A 25,960-nucleotide genomic window follows, 5' to 3' on the forward strand; every position below is an offset into this window, starting at 1 on the left:
CGTTGCCCTGCCTTTTCCACTGAATGCCCATGAATGGCATAGAAGATAACTAAACGAGGCCACAAGTTTATCGATCCAGATGTGGTTGGACCACATGTACGTGTCCGTTCTTTGCTGGATTACAGAAATACCTTTCCCACTTAATCTTGGATTTTCTCCTGGAATTTTGGATTAATAGCCCCAGGAGGCCTGTTTATGTGCAGATACATTTGGGAACAGCTGGAAAGCACTGAGAGAAAAGCCTTGGTGCAGCCTTCCAGAGCAGTGCATCTGTTTTGTTCTTCTCTTCCTGCACATGCCTGATGACTCTTTCCCTGCCACTCGTTGCTTTCTAACGTTTCATATTAGCACATGCTCACCTATACTTAGTTGTCTTTTTCCCCCCCACAATTAAAGTCCTCCCCTGCACAGTCATCTCCTGCTGAAAGTTAATTTCCTACTGATGGCTCCATTTAAGGCAAGGTTCTCTTTCACTCTCCCCTTCCTACATAGCAGTAGGCCCTCTCTGCTAGAGAAAATTCAACTAGCTCCTCCTACACTTCCAGCAACCTTTCACAATGATCAAGGTACTATTTACATTCAAATTTTGGAGTCTAACTAAAAGCAGTCACATCAGGCTAACAACCAGATGTGCAGCCCCTGGCTGTTTTAATAGCTTTTCTCTCCTTTGCTCGTATTGGGAATCTTCTTTCAAGCAAGCAAGCAAAAAACCCAAATAAATGACATGAGACAGGCTTCATACCTACAAACATCAAATTCCCAGTCCCCAGCCACTCTCTAAGATCGTTGAAATGCTCACTCTATGATACACTGTAATTCTAGTAGGAAGAAGGAAATGCGTAAATTAAAATTATATGGATTATGCCCTACACAATAAACAACCAAAGATTTTAAAACAGTAGCAATTTCTCTCTCTCATATTTAGAAACTCCAACCAAAAAAATTTACTTGCCATGAAAATCCTCAACAAAGACTTGCATGTAGCTCACATAATTGAGGAAGTACTAATAATAGCGTGGCTGTTTGCACAGACAACATTTCCACTGTGGGCCTGAATTCTGATCTCAAACATGCAGAAGAAGATATTTTGTTGTGTGTTGCTGGCTGGCGACTAAAATCAAAGTACTGGAAACCATCTGAGAGTGCTGCAACGTGCAGTCAGCCTATGCAGCTAAGGAAGCGCTATGCACATCCATGCCACATTGAAAACAAAGCATCTATTGAGTACTGCAGAAGGCCTTCGTGTTGTGTGTTCTTGTAATGAACATAAAGAAGCACGTGAAATTAACCTGTGTTGCAGTTTTAAACAAAAACAAAAGCCTTTGCATTTCAGCATCAACTGTCAGTCATCACAGAAAAATACCTTGTCCTGACAGATGAGAAGTGTATTTCTAAGCTCCTCCGACATGAGCAAACTCAGTTTGCAGCCACAGCTTCTCTTTCTGGTCTATGCTGCGTAAGTCCAGGCCTGCTCAGGTCTCCAGATCAGTGATGCCCATACCTGTATTTCTAATGATGGTCATTAAAGGTTTTACCCCAGAAGTATATTTACAGTAGCAGCAAGGGAGCCTCACATTTCTCAAGCTTTATTCTTTTTAAAAGCTCTAAATGAGCTATAGGTAGACCTATGTCACAAAGTATTTGCAAAATATTTTTGTTAAATGGTACTTAACTTTTTTTTCTTTCACGTGCTGAAGATTACCCAGAATAATTTCACAAACTAAAATTTAGAGTATCATACAAGAGAAGAATCAACAAGGATGATTAACAATGACCAATACATAGCAGAAATTAACTGACATGCAACATGCACACATGGCAAGCCCACATTTTAGATATGATGATGCTTCATTTAAACTCCTCAGTTGGAAATTCAGATCAGTAATTATGTCATAATCCTATATAATTGACTCACACAGTATCAGTAGGAGTTCTGTGCATGGAACAAGCTGTAAGGACAAGGTATTAGGTCCACATAAAAGGCATTTATAACTCTAAGCACCAAAACAAGCACACAAACACTGGAGCTTAAAATCCAAAGCACTGCTGTTGAGTAGTAGATGTTATGTTGTCATATCATTAATATGGTCATTCTCAAGTCACTAGCTCCCATAAAAAACACACAGCAAGGTTTGTTTTTTAACAACGCCAGCCTTGCCCACTATGTTGTAATTCATTAAAAACAAGGAAGATGCTTATCCTTGAGTAAGAGATGCCACAGAAAGATCATATGCCTGTCACACCACCCAGGAGCTGCCATGACACAGCCGTTCCACAGCTCGGGATGCTTCCCAGCCCTTGCGTGTGTTCAGGCTGACAATGCTGTCTGTGTTAGGAGCGCTGTCCCCTTACCGACCCCACAGTCGTCTAAAAGGCAACGCAGAGGCCAGATCCAGCCGAGAGACACTTCCACCCAACTCGCTGCCTTTCCTCTTGTAGGCTGGCAGGGAGACTGTAGACAAGGGGCAGTAGTTCTTACTGGCAATGCACAAAGTCCAGCTCATGCCACATGCCTGACAGCCTTGCCAGCTGCTGTCATCTTCTTACACCAACTAAATACCTCACCAGGTAGTCCCAGGCTGTGTCCCCATACCTGTACACATGCCACACCATGAACGACACTAGACAACTCTGACATCTGCCTTAGCCTGTGCAAAGAACTCACCACAAAAAGCAAAATTGTTCCCTATTAGAGACCATCTTGATTTTTAGAGGGCAAGACCATGTGAACACTACAGGCAACAAGACTATCGTGCTTAGAGCAAGCATTCCCTCCAAGCAAGGCTTTATTCTGCATCCTTATTGCTGCCATTAATGGGCTATATAAACATAACACTTTTCTCACATGAGTTATCCCCCCTACCTGCCACAAGTGGCCACACTGAGATTTAGTGATTTCAAATAAGTGAGTAATTTGCAGAATCACACCATCAGCAAGGACTCTGTTTACGTCCTATTCCTCTAAGGAAAAAGCTCCTAAGGGGCCTTTCCCCCCAACCTCTCTCTGTAGATCACGCAAATGCTCCTGATGTTCAGAACTCCAGAAGGTGCTGACCAGCACCAGTTAAGAGGTCTGGTGAACGGAGGCTTCCTTGCACCGGCCTTCACACTCACAGGTACACCTAAAGTGACAACTGAGACTGTGAAAAACTGTAGTCTTCTGAACTTTCAGACCATGACACTATGAGCTGGGGAGCTCCCACCTAAAACTGTGAGCCACACCAAGATCTGCAGATCTGACCTGTGTCCTGTAGTACATTGATGGGAGCTCCGATACTATCGGGGATGACAGGTCCTACTCGAGAGTCCCACAGGGGTGGGGTGTACAGCTGGGCCCCAAGATGATGAATGCATAAATGTAACTACATGTAATTGAGGAGGAGGTCCAATTTTTTTTTAATTATTATTTATCATACTAGACACCAAATAAGAGCCAGACTTAGTGGACAAGATCATTACGTCACAAGATTTCATACCCTGCTTGAGAAGAAAAACTACAAACGATAGAGGTCATGGCTGGCAGATCCTCACACAAAGGCTCCTCTGCTTCAAGGAAGAGGAGTCAATGCAAGCCACATGCCCACACAAGGCTCCTGTTCCCTGGGTGAGCCTGCAAGGCTGTACCCAAGGACAATCCAGGCCTGCCCTGAGCTTTTCCAAAATGCTGGAGTACTTTGATTCCTGAGTCAGTCTTAGCTCTTATTCAGAAGAGATTTTTAAACCTAGGCTTGATACAAGAGCAAACAAGGATGGAACAAGAAAACACTGCAAGGTACCCCAAACTGAATGAGACACAAAAGGAGGAGGAAGCAAAGGTTTACAACAGCCATTGGCTGTAATCACAAGCTGGTGCCAACGTAAGATAAGGAAAAGATAGTTAAAAATCCTGAAGGAGTGGTATAGTTCTGCTCTGCAGTTCTCTGGGTGGGACTGAAACATAAGCCAGGCAGAACTGTCACCAGAGATTACTGAGCACCTTGGTCCATACCAACAAGTGTTCATGCTGCTGTAGCAGAAACTGTTGAGGCAGAGAGGCCAAGCAGGTACATCTGAAGCAAAAATTCAGCAAGCCCCAAAACATTAGAGTTCACAGCAGGCACAAAGCACTCCTATGGGAACACTAGGAAGCAATCAGCTGAGAGAAGCATGGGGTGAAAGTCTACGCCAGCACGCGATGAGTGGGTCACCTCGCAAATGATTTTGATTTACACCACTGAAAGGTGTTCTTGGAAGAACATCCTACAATGCGCTCAGGCACAGAGGGAGGCTTGAAACACAAGTGAGCCGGCAGAGGCCTCCTGTTGACCTGCGGCCCTACACCGCCAGGGCCACTCTCTCCGCACCACGGCACGATTTTCCCATGAAAACTCCACACCGTTCCTGAAGGCTGTAACCCAGCAGGTGATGTGCACCACTGGCACGGGCGATGTGCAAATAACATATTACTAATTAACCAGCAGCGACACGACGAGGGTAGGCTACAATACTCAGTGGGGAGACCGGAGCCGTCCCTGCTCTCCCTAAGGTGGCTTTTAGCGAGATAAACAACCGGGGCTGCCCCACGCCCGAAAAACGAGCCACGCGGCTGTACCACAAGGTCATACCCCCACCACATCCCCGCCGGTACCGGCCAGCGGTCGCCCCCCAAGCTGCGGCCGGGCGGGGCTCGGACCCCCGAAGGGCAGGCGGAGAGAGCCGGGGGAGGCCGAGGGCCCGGGGATCCCACCGGCGGCCGCCCCAGGTGAGCGCCGCCTCCGCCGGGCCACGCCGCGGCCCCCCCCAGCCTCCCCTTCCCTCCCCGGGCGGCACCAGCGGAGCCGCTGCGGGACAAAGCCCGAGCTCCGGCCGCACACCTGCCCCGCCGGCCGCACGCCTACCCGCGGAGCGGCGGACGCCGCCGCCGAGTCAGCTCCCGGCGGGGGCAGGTGCGGCGACCGGCAGCCGCGGCGCGGCAGACCACCCGCCTCCCGCGCCCTACTCCGTCCCCCGCGCCGCGGTCTCACCTCAGCCGGCAGCAGGAGCAGCGGCGGCAGCAGCAGGCAGGGCAGGGGTAGGGGCAGCAGCAGCCGCCTCATGGTGGCGGAGAGCGCTCCCCGCTGCGCTCACGGCCGCTCAGCCCGACGCCGCCTCCCCCGGAGACATGGCCGGGCTGCGCGCCCCGCACCGCCCGGCGTCCCACCCCTTCGCCGCCCTCACAGGCGGCGGCGGCACCTCACCCTCCCGCCGCTCCCTCTAGCGCTCCCTGACTGGAAAGGCGGGTGGCTGGAGCCGCCGCCGCGGGGGAAGCCCTGCGCGGGGCGGAGTGAGGGGGCGAGCGGAACAGCCGCCCGCGGGGGGGCCGGGCCGGTCACCTCCCTCCGCCGCCGCTCCCGCCAGCCCCTCGCCCAGGGCTTAAATGGCCGTCCCCCCGCCTTCACCCCTCCCTCCCGGCATCTGACGTCTCCCCCGGCCTGGCCGGGCGAGGAAGTGGCTCCCTCCGAAAGTTTGCCGGCCCCCGTGCGCACCCTTGGAGGAAGCGGCGCCGCGGGGTGTGCCCCGCCGCCCGCCCCGGCCTCGGGACGGTGCTGGGGGCGGGCGGTACGCAGAAGGGTCGGTAGTAAAACGAAGTTAACCCCGGCCTCGGGGGGCCTCTACCGCCCTCCCCTCGGCCGGCGGGAGGGGAGCGCTGCTGCTGCGGCAGCCGCAGCCCCACAGGGCTCCGGGCGGGTGTAAGGGGCTGCTGAGCCCGCAGGACGGGATCGTGGTTTTGCCGCAGTGAGTGGCTCCGCTTATTGCGCTATTGATCACCCCCAAGCAGTTCCCCCCAAAAGTCCTGTCCCTCTCCAGGCACTGGCTTGGGCATGCTTTATCCATGTCATCAGAAAGCACATGACATCACCAAATGCAATCACTTTTACAACCTTAACTCACTTCCCAGGCTTAATGCACTGTTTCACATTTCATTCATCTTGGGTAGGGAAAAGGAGAGACGGGGTCAGTTTACATAGCATATCTTTAATTATGGAAACACTGGCAGTCTTCATTTTCTCAAAAGTTTTGCGCTCACATGTTTGTAATTTCCCTGTCTTTCCTGAGCCCTCAAAACATATGCATAGCATTATGGAAGCAACTATTTCCACAGGAGTTCATGGGAAGAATAAGGGCATGTGCATACCTTACTGTTTGGGATGCTGAGACTTACAGTTGGAGCTAGATAAACAGTGTAGGGGCATATCCCTTCATATCAGTAAGATTTGTAGGAAATAGATAATTACTTCAGAAAAGTACGTTAAAATTGTTAGGGTGCATTCAGACAAGGAAATAAACACTATACAGAAAACATTAATAAAACCACCTTTCCTACACTTTCCATTCAGTGCAAAGCACCTGAGAATTGATTTCCAGCTGAAGACTCCTGCTGGTAAACCACACACCTGCCAGAAGCCTCACCAGCTGCAGTGAAGTTGTTAGCTGAGCTAACTTCTGCAGATCAAACCCTATCATTTGGAAATTGCGGCTCTGACTCTGAAAAGAAATTCCTTGTTGCAGCTCCCTGTGCCAGGGCAGAGCCCCGGTGGGTCTGAGTTGCCAAACTGCAGCTTCTGGCCAGGCCGGGTTTCACTTGGATCTAAAATGCAACCAACTACCTTCATGGTGGCAGATCAGGGTTAGACTGCACAGCTGCACTTGAGCAATCATACTTGGCCATCCTTGGCTCCAACTCAGTGAGAACAACATGGCTTTTTTAATTGCATGCCTTTCCAGCATGACAACCTAGTAACTAATCCAGTTACCCCTGAAATTCAGTGGGAATCTCTCCACTGATTTAAGCAGTAATGGCAGCCAGCCCTGAGGGAGGAAATTAAAAAAACAATGCACTGAGTCAGCAAGAAGTGGGATTCTGACCTGTTCAAATTTATAAGTATCTTCAAGCTGATGTTGCCATCCCCAGACTCTACATGTCCCTGGACTCTCAAGTTCACACATTCTTCTTTCCTTAACAGGCCACACAACCCAACTTAGAAGCAAGGGGCATTGAGTTTTTTACACTATGTTAATTCCTTGCTCCAGAGAACAACTGGGCAGCTACATCACTATTACAGGAAGCTAAACTTCTTTCACCACACCGTGTCTGTCTGGATCCGGTATAGCTGGTGGGGCTTTTCACATACAAGCTACATGGAATCTGTGATTAATTACTTTCTCATATAACACTTGTGGCTGAGTCCTCATAATTACTCGTATGTCAAGTACCTGAACCAGGAGGCCTGTGAAGTTCTGGGAGACAGTCTCATTTCTGGAGCATCCAAAATAGAAGAGGACTGCATTAAATTTGCTTGCTGAGATATCCAAGGAGAGTATTTCTAGGACTGTAGTATAAAATTACCTTAATGCATATCTTTAATTATAACCCTAACTAGTGCCAGTCATCAGTAGGATTTATACATAGTAAGTTAAACTGGCACAAAGAGAACATAGAAGGTTTGTTACTGTTTTAGGGTGCATCTCTGACTGACTGTTACCAGACTTCAAAAAAGGACTAACTCCCTTCCAGAGACATTTCTTGGCTGCAGGAAGTACACAATCAGGGACGTAGCTCTGCACTGAAGGAGTGAGCTACCAAGATTCATAGACATTTGAATAGGCTCAGATATGCTGAAAAAGATGGCTACAAAAAGGAAAAAAAAGTGCCAAGAAACATAGGGCACTAAAAAGTGCAATTATTTTGTAATGTAAAACAGAAGTGCGATTTCCATTTGATTAATTGAAAAAAAAAACCTGGTAGCAATCAAACTTTTTTTTGTATGTACAGATTCTGATTAAATGTTTGTCTCCTCCAGATTGTTTAAAATTCTGGGAAGAATGTTCCAAAAAAGCTTTTCTGATTAGATTTTGAGAGCTCTGTGGAGAAAGAATCACATGTGTACTTGATTGCTTCCTTGGATCAATGCTTCTGCTCTTTATAGCATGCTCTGGTTGACTGCTAGCCATGCAGACCTCAGGGAAGAGCTGGATGGCAAAGAGCTGTGATTCATGCCAGAATCAGAGACTTCACATGCTCAAAATGTAAAAGAGAAATTAAAAGCCAAATTTTTTAAAGTCTTCCAGGTGTTAATTGTTCAGCAGCAATAACCATCACAACACAAATAATTTCCTAGGAATTAGAGGCTCAAGGTTGCATTTCAGGCCACAGGCTCTTCACAGCTTCTTACTAATCTTCTGGAAATTCCCTGAATTACAACTGCTGTTGCCTAATTTTTTCTATAGGTAAGTTTTGTTTATTCTACAGGCTTTTATTAAAGCTATATGTGTGACAGGATTATAAAACTGGGTAGGTGTTGCTCCTGGGCTAAAGCTTCTACTATACTTTCATCTGGAAGTTAATTTGTGCATCTGAGTCATAAAACCTCTTCAAAAGGAAGCGTCAGAAAGAAGTGTTTCCACATCCTTATAATCAAGTTTTTGAACAAGAGACCTAAGTTTAAAAGTCGCCTTGGGCTCTTGCACACAAATCCAGGAAGAATGTGCAAACATATTACTTATGGGTGCTCTAGTTTATACAGTAAGGTATACTACTAATGCTCTGGGCAGAGAGAAAGGGGAGACTGCAAAAATACAGTGACCCAAAGCTGTCCAGTTTGGAGCAGTTGCCCTGGCTGATAATGTGTCTTTCACTGAGACTGGCAATTAAATATGGTTTCTAAAAAAAAAAAATAAAATCAGTATGGCTATATTTAACTGCATACCACAGCCAGCATTGATCACAATAGTATATTCTCATTAGTTATTCACAGTTCCATTCATCAGCTCAATGTGCAGTGTCAGCCAAAAGAGGCATCAAATTGTTGAGCATCATCAGGAAGGGTGTTGAGAACGATGCAGAGAGCATTATTTTGCCAATGCATAAAACCCAGGTGCAGCCACATCCTGACTAATGCATGCCACTGCTCTCAGCATTGCAAGAAGGACATAATGGACTGAGGGAAGGTACCAAGAAGGGCAGTTAAAATGATGTGGATGATGGCGCAGCTGTCTTACCAGGGGAGACTTAAAAAGCTGACACTTTTCAATTAAGAGAGGAGAAGGCTACCTGGAAATAAGATGAATGAAAAACTTGTTCACTAAATCCCACCTAGAACTAGGGATCGCTAACACTAATAAGAGATTTAACAGATACAATGAAGTGCTTTCTTACATAGCAGGCAATAAACTTGTGGAATATGTAGTCACAGCAGGTTTTAAAGGCAAACAGTATGAGCAGTTCCAAAAAGAGGGTAGACAAATTCATGGACAATGTGTCCATAAACAGGGAAAAGGCAGAGATAAGTCTTATAACATCCCTAATCAATGACTGTGGATGTTGGGAATGGACCTCACATAGCAGTCAGGTTTGTTTGCTCTTCCTAAACATAATCTCCTAATGCCACTGCTGGAGACAGGATACTGGGTTGGATGGATTCGTCACTGGTCTGACCAAGTAGGGCGTTTCATAGCTGCTTACAGTAGCAATGTCCAAAACAGAGCTTCACTGTACAAAGTATTGTATAAGCATATAGCAAGAAACAAGTCTGCTAGCATCGGCTTGCTATTTCAGTACTTAAGACAGGTAAAATGGCAAGGAAAATATATGTTACTAGTGTCATTCATAAGAGAGGAAGCGCTCTGTGTTATGATTTCAGACTGAGGTCTAAAAAATGCTGTGTGTTTTTGCTTGCCATTGCAAGTCCTCAGATTCAGACAAGATGGGACCTATGTGGCTCACACAGAATGACAAGTGGACTTTTGTCCTGTCCATCATTGCTCAGTACCCTGAAGCTATGTAAACCCGAAGTGCTCTTTCTGGCTGACATTGCTCTGGCTCTTATTTACACCACTTCTTCTGACCCCAAAAGGGTCCTGCAGGCTCCCACGTACCACTGAACTCAGAGATGAGTCTCTTCGGAACAACTCACAAAGGAGGACTACAAGTCCCTTTTACATTGCAACAGAGGAATAAGGGGAGAATAAATTAAATTGTACCTGAACACAATGTACAGTGTTGTGCCAGAAACAAATGCAGTTCTACTTTTAAAATAACCTTGAAATTAAAAAGATTGACTAAAGGTCTTGATAGTAGAAGGGATTTTTTTTTTTTTTAACATATACACAAAAGTAGTAACAAAAGAGAACATAAATTGGTAGAAATATATTTTGGTTCATACGTTCGTAGTTCAAATGGAAGATCACAGCACACAATTCAGTCTCTTTGCCTGAGCTCATCAGGGAATATGAATACTGGACATAAAATTAGAAATCCTACTTGAGAGCAGAGCATGGGAAAGATGTTACGCTCATGGAAAGGTTATTGAGATGAGTGTCTTCCTGAGTGCTGAGGACCTGCCTGGGGTATCAATCTGCAGGCAGAAATTGAAGAATTTACAGCAAACACTACACTAGCCTCGGCAGCAGCTTTGGTGAAAAAGCAGAAAGTAGCTAAATCTGGGGATGGTCCTACCATTAGAAGTGATGCAAAAAGGTCTCACATGTCAGATGTGGCTCTAACCTGGTTTCTGCTGGTACAAGCTCTCCACAGCCTCTAGCTACAGGAGGTACTGGCTGGGGACTGCTGTGTAGTATTTTAACTCCTAAACAGTACTTTTAAAAAATTTTTTCTCATGTTCCTCACAAGGAATTAAAGGTGTATTGAGCTGCTGGCAGAGCCATCTTTCAGATGGAGGGTTAAACATGAGCAGACAGGATATTCAAAGACAACATGTCACTTTTTACAACAAGAGGAAAGTTAACTTGAGTTCTGGTTAGGCCAGGTTTGAGATGGTTTTATTTTGACTGAAGCAGGGAGAAACGCAGTTTTTGTTGTTGTGGTGGGGGCTAGCACAGAGAACAAATTGAAAACAAGCTTTTGTGGGTTTTTTACCCAACTTTCAACAAAACTTCAAAGTGCAGTAACTGAAAATGACCTTTGGAGGTGGGTAACGTGTTCAATCTATTATGCCCATTCAGTGGCCAGTTTCCTCTGTGTGAGAAGGCAGGTGGGCAGGAGGGTATCTTTTACATAATAATTGAGGGGAAAATACGCATTAAAACCCCACAGGCTAGCACACTCCAAAACATCTGCAGCACCTGAGCTACTTCCAACACAACAGAACATTTTTGTAAGTGACTCAAGTTCAAACAGACACCAGCCTTTTAAACAGATCATCTTCTACACAGCAACAAATGGACTCTGTTTCAGCGGGAGTAGAGAAGAGGTCATGGTCCTATAGCTTGTCTCACAAATGCAAGGTCCCATGTAATCACTAGGCTTCAGCCAGGAGTAATGTCATGGGTTGCAAAGGGCTCTAGCACAATAAATAAACATCAGTTTTACTCAGACCTGTAGAAAGGGCAGGAGGAAAGCGATGTTCATGATCGGTGGTCTCTGTAGGGATTACCAAAGGGCACAGCCATAGCTCAGCTGCCCCACACAGGAGAGAGAGGTCTGAGGTGGCATATAGAGCAAGAGAAGGCAGTCACTGGCAGGATTCTGGGAAATACCAGAAGCAGCTGGCAGCCTGTGCAGCTGGCAGAAAGATTTCCCCTTCTCCACCTGCCCATTTTTTTGTTCTTGTCTCCCTGCTCACTGAAGAAATGCATAGATGTTTTTCAGCATATAAAACTTCAGTGGAATCACTTTCAATTACTATTTAAGTCCCCAAAATGACACCATATAATCCAAATGGAGTAACACCAAGCTAATTTCTAAACTTGAACTACAAAGCATTACAGTAGCTGAGTCTGCTCTAGTGAATGAGTGAAATCACCTGTCTAGTGTAAACTAGCAGGTGTGTATATGACTGGGGACCTTTGTCAAGGGCAGTAGAAGAGGGAGTGGCAGGACAGCTTATGCTGTCCAGAAGTCCCATCTGCCATGATCTCCTACAACACAACCTGCCACCTCTAAGAACTGAAACCTGAAGAAACTTATCAGCAAAACCATGGTTCTGTGACACCACTTGCAAAGCCACTGATATTTTAACAGCACCAAGATTTCCACATCAGAGGATTGTCATCTCTAAAGTCACAGATGACCGCTCAAATGCCAAAGTGACAGATCTCCATTAAAGAAGGAACAAATTAAAAAGTTAAAAATTAAATGTGTTGAAATCTTTGACAAAATGACTAAGCCTGCTTTTCCTTTTCTTCTGACATTACAAATTGGGGAGTGGGCACAGTTTGAATGCTGGGCTTTCATAATGTCTTTTGCTTATCCTCCCAAGAAATATAAATAATAATGTGGAGAAAGGATGCAAAGTTGCAGGTGTCTTCCAAGCGTGATGCATATAAACTATATCAGGAAAGGACCATTTATGGACATCCTAGGAGAGTAATTAGAGTATTCAGGGTCATTTAACTCTTGCTCCATTGCAGAGATTGCCTCTAGAAGTGATGTAGACACATCTTCTTGTACTCATTTCACACATGGTACTGAAGCATGGACTATTTTCATAGCAACCTACATTTGGCAATACTGTATTAAAGTGGGAGAAGCAGTTATTTGAGCAATAAAACTACTGGCTGGAGCACAACTGGCCTGTTTTACGTATAACCAGTATTCTCCTGCACAAATACCTGCTTTAAGCTAAACATCTCTTGCTTTGTAAAAGGTTATGCAAAATATGTCAGGAAGCAAAAAGGCAAAAAGCAAGGAAGAGGTGAGACCGAATCCCTGGGTGTGTTGGTATCCAGCACTGAGGGACCAAGATCAGCAAGATCTCCTAAAACTCCTCTTGGTGGATCTCAGTTCCTATTTACTGTGCTCAAACCACCGTGGTTGAATTGGGATGATTTCAGGCATCTTGGCAGTAACACCTAGCAATTGAGCTCGAAAAGCAAGATGGCAAGAAGGCTAGGAAGACATCTGCCTGGGAAGAAAACAAAAGCTGACATCAAAAAATTATCAGTTCGCATCCCGCTAGCATGGCTGAACTCCCTGGCTGTGAATTTGCATCCCTCCACTTGCAATTCTAATGCCTGGTGATGCGCTCTGATCTTTGTTCATTTACTTGTCCTGCCTGACTGGAAATGATGTTTTGGCAACAACCTGCTATTTATTGTGGCACCACAGCCTTAAACATCCTTTAAGACATGCTGAGGCTTAGCTGGCCAAATTCTTATGCTGGCCTTTCAAGTCTCAATGAGAGCTGAGTGCCTAGCTCGCTTACCTCCTTTTCAAAAATCCGAGGTTCTGTTTTTCGATAACATTTTTTTAAATACCTATTTTTTAAAAACTCCCAGCTATCTACCACTTGAACAGTCAGTGCTATACATCTTCCTGATGCTACTGGGAAAACCTCTTACGCTCACTGAACTCTAGTCAGTGAAATAATAAGCTACAAATCAAATAATGAAGTATTGCTATTACTGTTCGCCCATGTTCTAATACTATGCACTCGCATAAGAACAAAAAAGATACACCAGGAGATTGCTCTTTGGGTTAATAGTTTCCATGTGCGATGCTTCCACCTGAAATTCCTCAGTCAGACAACAAGCTGTTCTGAACAGTACTTCTGCTCCCCAAGAAAACAAGGGTCCAAAAGGCAAGGAAGCCACATCAACAACTAACAATAAGCCCTGTGGGAGGTATAGATCCTTTTAAAATTAGATTCAACCTGCTTCAATAGGTACTCGCCAGCAACAGTCCAAGTTAATTTTACAGCTGACAGCTTAAAAAGGTTGGGTGAATAATCTGTTCTCTTAAAATGGAAAACTTCCATTTTCCTAAAGATCCTGAACTTCCCAAAGTGCATCTACACAGATATATGCTGTTGCTGCAGCTTTGCAAGATATTAAAACAAGCAATCGTTTGTTATTTTCTATACTTGTCCTCCTTGCTAATTGCTGCAAAGCAGGGTAACTCCAAAGTGAGCTAATACAGAAGGGCAATGGCTCTACAGACTATATTCTCTGCCAGAGGTGATGTGGCTTTGTTCTCTCTTTTAGCACCCATGAGTGACAGGCTAAGGAGCTGTACTTGTTACCTCTGTTGCTAGATTGAGAGATTAAGCACATAACTCCTTTCAAGTATATACTATACATGGTTTTACAGCAGTACAGTTACTCAAATGAACTGTGACACTGTAAAAACACTCCTTTTTGACAAGAAATAACTTAACAGTGGCCAGGGAGAGGGGAAACAGGAAGAGAATAGGGTGAGGGGAAAACAGATATCAAGGGCATGGCAGAAAATTACTGCCTTTCTCCACAAAACTCATACCTCCAGGTGATACCAAAGCAAGGAAATACAGAAAGATTTGAAGCAGCTGGTCAGGAACGAATCAAACTGTCCAGAACCTCAACATGAAAGCAGCAAGTCAAAAGCTGGGAAACACTGAAACTAGTTTTCTTCTTGTTGAAGCAGCATTGCTGCTGCTGCACCATCAGCCTAAGTAGAGGTAGGACTCAATCTGTGGCTGCAAGCACTGCAGAATTGGCCATAAACACATTGCATGGGTTTACTATCAGACTATGCTGTCATCTTCCACAAACCAGACAGTGCTGGGGCTTTCTGCTAGGACTAAGCTCTTCACTCTCAGTCACTGGCTTCTTTGCTCTAATGCACTCTAAGAGGGACACTTAACAACTGATACAGGGGAAAAATCATTGTCATGAGAACACTCTCCATGCCTATCTACCACAGCGATTTGACCAGCCTTGCCTGGGTCTCAGGCAGGTGGGTGTCTTGTAGTTTCAAGGGTGTAGGTCCTTTTGAGAGATTTCTAATCCCTGCAGCTCAGGAAAGCAGGAGATAATGGAGGATGTGCTTGTGCTTCTTAGTGATTATCAGAGGGAATCATAATGGAGCATTTGCACAATTAATTCATTTCCTATATCCAACATAATTAATCTAGGGAATAAAACTGATTATGTTTCTCTTCTGGAAAGCATATTCTTTCTGCATCAGAATTCGATCTTGCCTTTACTATTAATATATGGTTTGGTGAGATAAATACAATCCAGGTTTTGTTTTTTTTTTTAAATTATTTGTCCCAATCTTTCCTAGTCTATTAGCCAGTTCTGATTCTACAGGAAGTATAGGATGCAGTAATTCTTTGTCTAAAGGTAAAAGAGTCAAAATTAAAGTTAAAACCATAAATATGTTGATCTCAGTAACCAAGAGATTCTGATTAACTATAAAAACTTCTATTTGCTGCTCTCCTTCTGAAGAAGTCCTCACGCTTTGGCTTGTCCAGGTCATGAGAGACATGAGGATTAATCTTGATTGTTGTCTACATGCTCGTTAAAAGTTTTGATTTCCTAAACAAGCCTTATAGTTAAGAGAGATCATTTAGATTTTTCTTTATCGGCTTTAAGATAGAAAGGTAAATAATCTACTTAGTTTGGTAAATAGAGTAAGTAAGTTTGGTAAGTAAGTTTCGTAATTCCTCCCTTTCTTGTAGGAACTGACCTTTCTGGTGTGTCTTACTGGGTTTGGGACACTGTATACAAGCATGGGCTCAAGTAGAGGTTAAGGCATGCATAGGCAAAAGAAAAGCAATAGCTATAGGAGAAAAACAGAAGAGGTGGGAAATTTATTTAGTAGTCAGTGGTGGTGCTATTCCTTTCTAAAGGATAGTTGCCAAGTAGATTCCCTAATTTCTCTCCCATTGTTCCTTAGCCCTCCTTTCTGGACACAGAAGACTGCTGTACATGGCCTATTACTTCTATAACTCATTTATCCACAAATGTGGGCGATATTCCTTCCTGGTATCCCACCAGGTACAGAATATGCTTTAGCCATGCGAGCTTTACTGCCTCATCTAGGCTCTGGCAGAATAAGCTGGAAGACAGCTGTTAGCCAACAGACAATCTTTCTCTCAGGATGCCCTGCCAGTCCCCATTCCCTCTCCAGACAATATCAGGTAGACTCCGTATTTTCTCAGGGACACCTATTGACTAGTAAAGCTAGTGAGGAAGTAGAAGCTGCCTAAATGCAATGCAAAGTCTGATCTTGCCTCCATCCAACTATAATAATTGCAGTCATCTCAATTTCTCTGATTTCATTTCACTTTAACTACAGCACCATCACCTTTAACAGTTTGACTGCCAACCTCATGACAGTGGGGTTTTTTCCTTGCAGAAGGACCTGCATTTGCATCACAAGCAGGAAAGACCCCCAGCTTTTCTTTACAGTGAAATATGATTGGATCCCTCCTGATTGCAGGAGTAAGCCTGGAAACGTATTCCAAGAGCTCCCTAAAAGATCATAACCCAGAAGGCAGTGCTGGGGGGGGGAGCAGGCAAGAACACATGATTTTTAAGTTCATCTTATGATCTCTGAGCATCTGGCAGAGCCAGAATGAAAGTCTGGCTTTTGAGGAGCTTTTGACACTTTAGGGGTCACAGACTTTCATTCAGTCCTTTGTCATCTTTACCTTTGATTGCAAATGGATATTCAAGATGCATAAGATAAAGAAGGAGAACCTTGAATTCCTACGTTCCTGCCACTGCTAAAGCCGTTCAGCATCTGAATCTCTGACCCTAAAGGCCTGGCCTCCTAGACAGTGCTGTTTGGACAAGGAAAGTCTGCCCAGGTGCTTTTAATTATTGGGAAAGTAATTTTCCAGAAATAGCTTGCTGGCTGTTGGCCAGATCTACTTCTTCCGACAGGAAAAGCTAAATGTAAACATCCAGCACTTCATAACAGACCACAGAAGTTTCCCTCCAACTGGAGCAAGACTCCGGAAAGACTGCGCTACCCTCTCATCTCTTTTACAAAACCCTGGGCTAGCTCATAAGCAGAATTATCCCACATACCTTAGCAGATTGCTACAGGGAGATTCTGAGAGCTACTTCACACTGCAGGAGACACTGCAGTGCTGAAGAACCTCCTGAGTCTTGATACAAAAACATTCCTCGTAGGCTTGTGAGATAGAGGAAACAGGGTGCTGCTGCCATGCAAACACTTATAAAGCCCTTGGGTACTGCTAAAAGAGACTGGTCCCACCCAGTTGCCTAAGAGTGGCAAAATTGGGCCCACCTGAAACTGATTGAGAAGGAAGGTTGGTGGAGATATATATATGTCTGCTCTCTTTTATTCACTTCTTCAGAATTTATTTCTTCTCAAAACCTACTAATATGGCTACTGTCAGATTTGTCTGAACTTCAGAAGAACTACTTTTTAGTTACATGGCAGTATGCTTACTGATGACACAGGTATAGAGGTACCTCATGGTATCTAATGTGTTGTAACCCCTCCTAGGCTCCTAAGACAACTCTTTAGGGAGTATTTCACCTTCCCCTTCCTTGACCTGTACCTGGGGATGTCTTACAGGAGGCAGAACCTCAGGTGCAAATCCAATAGGAAAAAAGTGTCCCCTTATAACTCTAAGCATGATACACGTGGGGAGGCAAGAAAGTGTGTTTTCTGGGTTCTGCCACCTATGCACAATACTTTGGCAGGAAGAAAGCGAGACAGAAAATGTTACAGTGAGTAAACAGAATTTCACTCTTTGCAGTAACTGCCAGGCAGCTCATGGCTCCAATTCTCCCTTTGCAGCCTTGTTCCCCGCTGGCACGACATCTGTGCTCAGTCTTTCAGCATTGAAAGTTCCCTATTTCTGGAACCTGTAGCCAAACTACATGACAGGAGATACATTCTTATTAGTGCTTTAGTTCCTAGTTTGGCATTTTTTGGAAGATGTCCAGAGGACATGTTAAAGGACTGTAGGTTGAAATAAAGAAATGGCATGGTTTGATTGCTCAGATATTACTACTTTACTCTTAATCACAGCGATGCCTAGGGATTACGAGGAGCAAAGTTCCTTTGTTGGTAAGTGCTATACAAATCTGTAGGATAACATTTGCAATAAAGCGGTGATGGATAAAATAGGAGACACAGAGAAGGAAAGTTTTTTACAGATGGCAGAGTAAGCAATTAAGTAGCTTGCCCAAGGTTGCAGAAAGAAATTGTGTGAGAGCCAGAAACTGAGACTGTGTCTGCTGAGTCATAAAACATGAGTTTACTCATCTGAATTTTTTCCCATTGCATAAATGCCAAGGAGCTCAGCTGTGATATAATACACATAAGTTGCTTAAATGTAAACTGAGTAAACAGAGAGTGGTTTCATTAGCTTAAAGAAAAGACGACCTTTATCTTACAGAGGGTGGAAAATAAATTACTTATTTGCAAGAAAGGCAGCGGCCTAGCCTTCTGGGTCACTGCTGGGCAGTGTCACCATTGTGCTTAGTTCCAAGAGGGAGATGACTCACTAGTGTTGACACTGTGGCACTGCTGTTGGTCTCTCTTGCACATCTGACTTCCTTGCTTTGGGTGATTTTTACAACCGTACCCATCCTCCACAGTTCTTCAGCTCATTCAAAGTTTCCATAGCCAAACTCATAGGTCTGGAGTGAGCTATGTGAAAATACTGCCTATCTGCTACAGGTAGAGGTAGATGCCAAGGGAGGCTTGCAGCTAAATGGTGAAGTCCTTGCAATTTACAGCAAAGAGAGGAGGGAGGAGAGCATCAGGAGGGAATTGCATTGCAGAGCACTGCAGATTGAATCGGGAATTTCTCCTCTGGAGACCGGTTGTGAAAAAATAAAGGATCATCTTGCTTCCTCTTCACAGGAGGTCAGGCAGGGCAGAGAGCTGGCGTCAGCCCCAGCCAGCTGAAATTAACAAGAATTAGCAAGAAATCGAGTGTCCAAAAGTAACCTTTATAAAAATTAAGACCCTTATATGGCACCAAAATAATGCAAAAGAGAGCTTCCCAGGAGGAATGTGGAAATATCAGCACTGTCCCATTACACAGTCCTTCAGTCTGCCTACAAGGCAAACAAATAGCTAATTCAGTCACTAAAGAGATTTGAGGCTTTCCGTGGGGGCTCTGGGAATTGAAGAGGTGGTATGACACAGGATGGTAAAGAAAGAAACAGAACTGGGGCAGAGGGTCCCACTCTGTAGGAAAAAGCCTCCAGTTGGCGGGTGTTTGACTGTTTGCCCTGACTGTCAGCCTCTGATCTGGCAGAGTACTCACAGCTATTTAACTTGCAACGTTTAAGGAGTTCGTTGAAGGCAATGTGGCTGCATCTGGGCTTGGAGTGTAACACACAAACTAAATGCTCTACTACACTGCTGTCTTGAAGTACTTCCCAAAAATGCAGGAATGAGCCTCTCTGGCATTGCCTAGGCTAGATTTTTGCTAAACATTTCCCACCAGTCCACATCAGCTCTGATGAGGAGATAGCAGCAATGTGGATTCTGAAGCAAAACAGACGTTGAACTTGAATGTTAAAGGTCTGAGTCCATCAGGAAGTCTTTTTAGAAGGCCTAAATGCATTACGAGCTCAAATAGCATTGATTTTGCACATTCTAGAAAGAAATCTGTACCTCAGAATCCATATATAAGTTTCTAGAAAAGTATTTTGACTTTCAAATTAGCACCTGTTCTCATCTCCAATGGGATTTGCACATGTCCAGGGCTTATGAAAAAGCAATATATTCCTCTGTAGGAGGCTAAACCTAAACATTTATTAACATAATTTTAGACATTCACATTTGTAAAATGTTGACCTTCCTCTAAAATATTGTTTTACTAACTGATTTTTCTCATTACCTAAAAGGTATACATGTAGTGCTTTCTAACTAGACCAACAGGTTGGGTGTGAAAATTAAGACTATGTTAAAACAAACCTAGAAAAAAAATTCTTGAAAATTTGGGTCTTTTTGGGTGTTTCCTGCAATTTGTCTTCTCATAAAATGGCCTCTTTTGCCTGGGGAAAAATTTAAATGCTTAGTTTTTGAATGTTGTCCAATGAAAATTTCTGAAGGTTATTTTTTTCCATTTGAGAACAGAAACATGTCTGCTCCATGCTCCCCTGCCCACAGCTGTTAAAAGATATGTAAAAGCACAGAAAAAAAGCCCAACCCAAAACATTAGTTATTAAACTTCCCCCTTCCTCTTATTTTGCAATAACAGTTCAGAAGCATGCACAGTTAACTTTTCATCATGAAAACCATTCTCATCTAAGTTGCTAATACACCCATAGAAGTGATAAGCTAAGAGTATTTCCTGAATCTTTTTTTTTTTTAAATTTCCACTTAGTATATATCTCCATGCCAAGTAGAAGTGTGTTCTCTACCCACTCTGAAATTCATACCCAAAGACACATTGCCTGCAGAAAGGCAGACTTCAGGTGGCTTTTTTTCTTGTCTATTTTTTCCTATCTAATGCTTTTGCTGGTTATGGAAAGTTGTTCACGACTCTGATCACTCAGAGTGCTCTGAAAGAACTTTTATTAGTAACAACCAAGGCTAATAGGCCAAGGCAGCACATAAACAAGAGGTTTCTTCTTTTAACATCAGGATCCCTAAACAAAGGGATCCATTGATCTTCTAAACTATAATGCAGAGCACTCAGCTTTCTATATTTTGCGTACAAAAGCTGCTCTAACTTCCCGCCAGGAAAATGATGCCAGACTGACTTCATAAAGCACTCTGAAAAAGGTTTGAGCTCTTATGAAAACTGGAAATTCCATGGCTATTCTTGATACTCTTATAAATATTATTAATATTCTCTGATTAATAATCTGTTAAGAATATTCTGTATTATCTTCCTCTGTGAGTTTTTACTGAAGTAGCATTATACAGATCCTTACTACATAAGCACACTTGGGTAGTGGCAGAAAGGGAATTTTGAGCACCTGAGCGCAGACACCCACACCACTTGTCACAGGACCCCGAGAGGACCTCAGTGAGTGGTAGCTCTGTTTCTGCCCAAGGGGCAACTCTGCTGCTCTTCAGTCTCATGGGCATTGCTAGTGTTGGCCTTGCTTGAGTAAACTGTCCACCCGTTGACTCCCTGCATTTAAGCATCAAGCCAGCTAGCCTTGCTAGCCCAGGCACCATGTTGTGCCACCTTGGTGCTGTGTTGCTTGGGATTTGAGAAGTTCGCTAGGACTGCCCAGACTGGAATTCAACCAGGCGAATAGTGACAGGTCTGCTACCATGGCAGGTGCTTGTGTTATGCAGGAAGTGAGACCTGACAGATGATATCAAGTCTCCCGTTAGCCCATTATCCTGTAAATGACAGTGGCCAATAGCAGAAGCCTAGGGAATAAAAGGAGAAGAGAATAACAGCATGCTAAGCATGTAGTAACGCTTTCCCAGGGTCTCTCCAGCAGGTTTTCTCCGGCATCCAACAATCTGCAGCTCAGGGCTCTGAGATGTAAAGATATAGGAATCTGTAGCACATCCACATGGTTAGACCTTGACATTGATGCTTTTTGTGGGAAAGAACACAACTCATCAAAAGAATTAAAATACAGATGTTTCTTTCTTCAAAAGTTAATTCAGACTTATAAATACCAGAATCATTTGATGAAAGCTTGGAGAATTTTATGGAAAAATAAATTAATAAGCAAGAAAGAGGGAACTTCCCAGCCTGCCCTGGTCTCATATTCCCTTGTCTGCACCCCTCCCATTTGACCCTGTTGAGCTACATTAGCTACATACGGTAAACTGCAAACTAGGTGAGGCTATGCCAGTGGTACAGTCAGTCTTACCTAAACAATTTTCAGAGGAGGAAGAGGAAGGACTAGGAAGACCTTTGTAATGTGCACAAGTATATCAGTGCTTTTACGGCCTGGTGACTGGAAGCCCTATATGTTTCAGTTGATAAGGCTGAATCACAATCATTCTCATCTGAATAAGAACATTTAATCTTTGCAGCATTAAGTTCCATATACTAAATTAAATTTCCTGCCAGCTCAGCAAACAGTTTTGATACTTTGAACTGCATTGTACATGCTTTCCTTTCATCACAGGATGCATTCTGTCTCAGCATCAACAGCCAAGAGGAGAAACGCCACTTAGGCCAGGGAGCTACGTCTGCTTCAGCGCAAATATCAATATACTGGGGTCAGTGAGCTGTGGTATTCAGAACCACCATCAAACAGCAGGCAGGTGGGGTGGGATCAGATGACCAAGCAGAGGTACCTGCAGTGGGGGCAACTATGTCTGAACTAGTCACTGCAGGCTCCTTTAACTGTCCACAGAGATGAAAGGCTACTTGATTGGCACAGTGCAGATCATCTGATGCAAGCAGCTGGGCAGACAGCATCCTAAAAGTGCCTTTTCTTCTACGTTGATTTTTAAGGCTGTGCAGAGAATTAGCTCAGGTGTAGACAGCCAGATTGCAAATCTCTGTGGTCAGGAAGGAAGAATCTGACTTTCAGTTCCCTCCCAGTTCTAGGCTAATAAAAGTCTTTGCCACAGTAGGTTTGGGGAGGCTTCTCTATTCCCCCTGCTGCAACTCACTCATCTATGACTGTGTTTCAGAATGCTTCATACTTATAGGCTAAATTTTGCATCTTCATTCAAGAGTCACCTAAAAACCTAAAGCAGAGAAAGCTGGTCATATTCTTCTTTCAAGGGAAGAGAAAGAAGAGGAAGGAGGGGGAGCAGCTGATGGCATTATTGAAAAAGCAGAGGTTTTTTTCACATCATAAATTCTCAACAAGTTTGAAACATTGCATCTTGGTAAAGTTCGCCAAATACTTGTGCTGATTTTGTAAACAAAGTTTTAACTGTTTTAAATCTTTGTTAAACTTTCTTAATTTACATTTTTACTAAATAAGAGTGGGTGACAGTTGTGATTAAGAAGATTTTAAAGAAACAAAAGCTCTATGGATGCTACAGTACAAAGCAAAAGGTAGACTGGGAGAACAATACACAGTGAAAAAAAATTGTCGGGAGTCAGAAATTCAGTTGTCTTTTGGTCAGTTCTATTCACAGCTCAGTCCCTTCCCAGCTTTTCTTGCATCGTTCGAAGTTCATAGCATTTTAGAGATTTGCTGGCACAGGTTCAGAAGTATAGGAGGTTTAGCTATTAAAATCAACTCAAAAATACACTTTTCTTTGTTATACCAGTGAAATGTCACAGGAAGATGAGTTTGACCTACAAACCTCAATTTCTCAGTATCCCAAACTCTAGCCTTACTTGATCAGCCTTACTGAACATGCCTGAAGAAGAAAAGCTTAATTTGCTATAAGAAGGAATTATATGTGTATAGACAGAAACTAGGTTTTGGCAGGCTATCCTCTTTCCTAATCCCTCAGTATTTCCCCAATTACTACACAGCACAATCGTTCTACATAAGTTGTTTTTATTAACACTACAAGAGGCCATCTGTCTACAAACACCCAGTCAAATAATAGAAACCAACACAAGAATAATCAAATTCAGCTACTGACAGATCTAAAAGATTTGTGTGCAGAATAAATATTTACTTTTTAGACAATTCAATAACATTCTGGGAGTTTTCCAAGCATTTATCATTTCAGGGTGGCAGGGAACTGTAACAATTCTTTCTCCACCCATTTCAAGAATTTTTACTTTCAATCAGTTTCAAGATGATGTAACTTGAGGCCTTTCCAATCTGCATTACCCTGTTATCACACCCCCAAAATACTGTGCATGCTGTGAATGTTACAAGCTTATAGAAAACATAACAGCACATTCTGATCCCAAAAATTCTGCCTCTCTTAGAGGTGTCTCATCTGAAAGATCAGAGTTCCTCTACAAAACTATGGCTGTAGCAATGGGCAGGTCCTCTGGATGCGTCCCCTGAATCAGTTTAGATGGATTGGGTTTAGTAATCTAAACTAAAATACTTGGATTAGTTGGACAGTTTCTGTTGAGAACTATTTTAGATTTGTTTTTAAACACATCAATTTGCATAGAAGCTTCCTTTAAAAGCTTCGGTTTGAAATCAGCATTGTTTGTCATATTCAATATTCCTGCTGAAAAGGAAGGAGAAGAAGAAGAAAAATGGGGAGGCTGCATAGAACTAACCTGCTGGCCAGCGCTAGCAAATACAGCAACTGGTATCCTGGTATCCTATTGTGCGTTATTTTCTGCTATCCAAAGTTTCCATGGGGACAGAAGAGATTGAAAAGATTAACTATAAGTTGCAATACATCTCTGAGCAGTTAACATTACAAAATTCGTGCAAGTGTGGAAAAGGGTGGTTTCCCTTCCTGTTCAACAGTCTAAGAAATGATAGTGATCCGGTAGTATGTAGCTATTTTTCAGCTACTCCTCAGCTTCCATGCTTCACCACTGCTCATCCAAATGCCTGAGAGAGAGGAATACCCACTTACCCTATGAAAGAAATACCCTTGTAGTCACAGTGCCTCCCAGGGGAGGCTGTTGTTGGGCTGGAGCCCCCAGCCTGTCAGTAGAGCAGTTACTTGTGTCTGGCCCTGATGCTGGGAGGTAAAAATTCAAAAATTGCAGGCACATATGATCACTCTGCTACATCGATTTTCACCGACTTGCCTCAGAACTGAATTTGCCTCAGTGGCTATAGTGATTCTAACCTGTAATTGTAGGTTTTAAATTAAGTGTCAAAATATATTATAAGCAGCTGATCACAATGAAAACAAATTTAAATATGATGAAGAAAGATCAAAAGAGTTTTATGGAAATGGACTAGATTGGCTCTTGAATGATTATATCTGCTTGAATACACAGATACTTTAAATAAAAGCTTGTCTGTCTTAGAAAATCTTGCCTTCAAAATATATCCTGGAATTTCTGGTTCTTAAGAGAATGAAATATAAAGGAGGGATATCTTTTCGTAATTACCTTATGCTGTAGAGTTATGATATACTGAGAACAATGACCACAGTAACTAAAAAGGTACACATACAGCAGGTTTGTATAAAAAAATTACATAAATGTTTGCAATATGGTCCGAAGTATTATCGTTACTGCTTAGGGAACTAAAACATTTCACAAGGGATAACTACAGCAGCCAAAAATCAACTATTATGTAATAGCTGAAAAAAAAAAGAGGGAAAGAGGGAGAGGAAAAAAAAACCCACTCTGCATCTCCTCATGGTCCCTGGGGTATCTATCCAGACCAGATGTTAGGAGGGAAGGATGTGCTTGTACAGCCTGCTGCACAACAAATGACACAAGGTCTATGCTTCTTGCAATAAGGTAAGTAAAGAGGTGTCAGAAATGCTGAGAAACTCATGCTCATGGAAGGCAATGGGGAGGAAGAAACTCCTGTGCTTAGTTGTAGGTCTCACCTTCAGAAGATGAGGGGCCAGTTCCTGGCTGTGATGTTTGGTAAATCAACTCATCTCTTTTTGTGCCTCGGCCACCCCTGTGATAGCGTTAGCCAAATAGCAATTTTGTATCATTCAGAGCCATGTTAAAAAAAAGGAATCTTTAGTTTTAAAGTCAAATAGTCGTACTAATAGATATTAGTTATCATATGTTGCTATACAATAATATAGTTGTTATAAACTATATTTGTATCTGCTTTGCACATAAAACAGTGCATTTGGAAAACAGTTCTACTACGAAAACTACACTAATAAAACGTATTCCCCTTCCTGCATAAGCTATACTGTTATATAAGGCACTTACCACCCACATAACTGTGGCCACATTCAGTAGGAGTTGGTTCTTTTTTTACTAGTTCAGTAGCGTGAACGCAGTATGACTTCAGAGCGCAGAGAGGGACCAGCAAAAAAAAATGCTCTTCGGCTGTTAAACCCACACACCATTTTGCTGGGCCTGAGAAAAGGATGGACAAGTAGCAGGAGAGTTAATGTCAGGAAATAATAATAACACCAATACTTCACTAATTACTCTTTTCCTCTGTACTTGATCAAAAGTGAGATTAGGACTGCAGCTAACCAAAAAATAAACCCCCAAAATTTATGTTAAGAATAAGAGGATACATCTGTTTCCTGCCTTAGCCAGATCTGCTCACCCTTGTCATCAGAATAGCTGCACTGAGACGCGAAGTTCCGAAGATTAAAGCTGAGGGTCACTATTTTTACCCAGAAGAGCTCAAGAATATGCGTAAGAGTAGTTCATTATGTCATCTCTGCCTGTGACAATGCAGAAGTATTGCCAAACGGGGAAACTCCTAATTGTAAAAAGCTCATCTGACTGAATGCAAGTGAGAGATTAAGGAA

At 43.3% G+C, this 25,960-nt stretch overlaps 1 protein-coding gene across 5 annotated transcripts in view; it reads right to left on the reverse strand.

Moving 5' to 3' along the window:
• The window catches only part of PTPRJ (protein tyrosine phosphatase receptor type J), a 95,289-nt gene extending 69,725 nt beyond the window's left edge, over nt 1-25,564 (reverse strand). For 4 of the 5 annotated variants that reach the window (XM_075163041.1, XM_075163040.1, XM_075163038.1 and 1 more), the window contains exon 1: nt 5,004-5,448. In XM_075163041.1, the coding sequence (XP_075019142.1) occupies nt 5,004-5,075 (72 nt within the window). In that variant the 5' untranslated portion in view covers nt 5,076-5,448. Of the gene's footprint in view, nt 1-5,003; nt 5,449-25,403 lie in introns of those variants that run through there. The other variant, XM_075163039.1, reaches the window with a different exon arrangement.
• Between the last annotated feature and the right edge of the window lie 396 nt (nt 25,565-25,960).

This window comes from Calonectris borealis, chromosome 14 (genome assembly GCF_964195595.1).
Source record: "Calonectris borealis chromosome 14, bCalBor7.hap1.2, whole genome shotgun sequence".
NCBI lineage: Eukaryota > Metazoa > Chordata > Aves > Procellariiformes > Procellariidae > Calonectris > Calonectris borealis.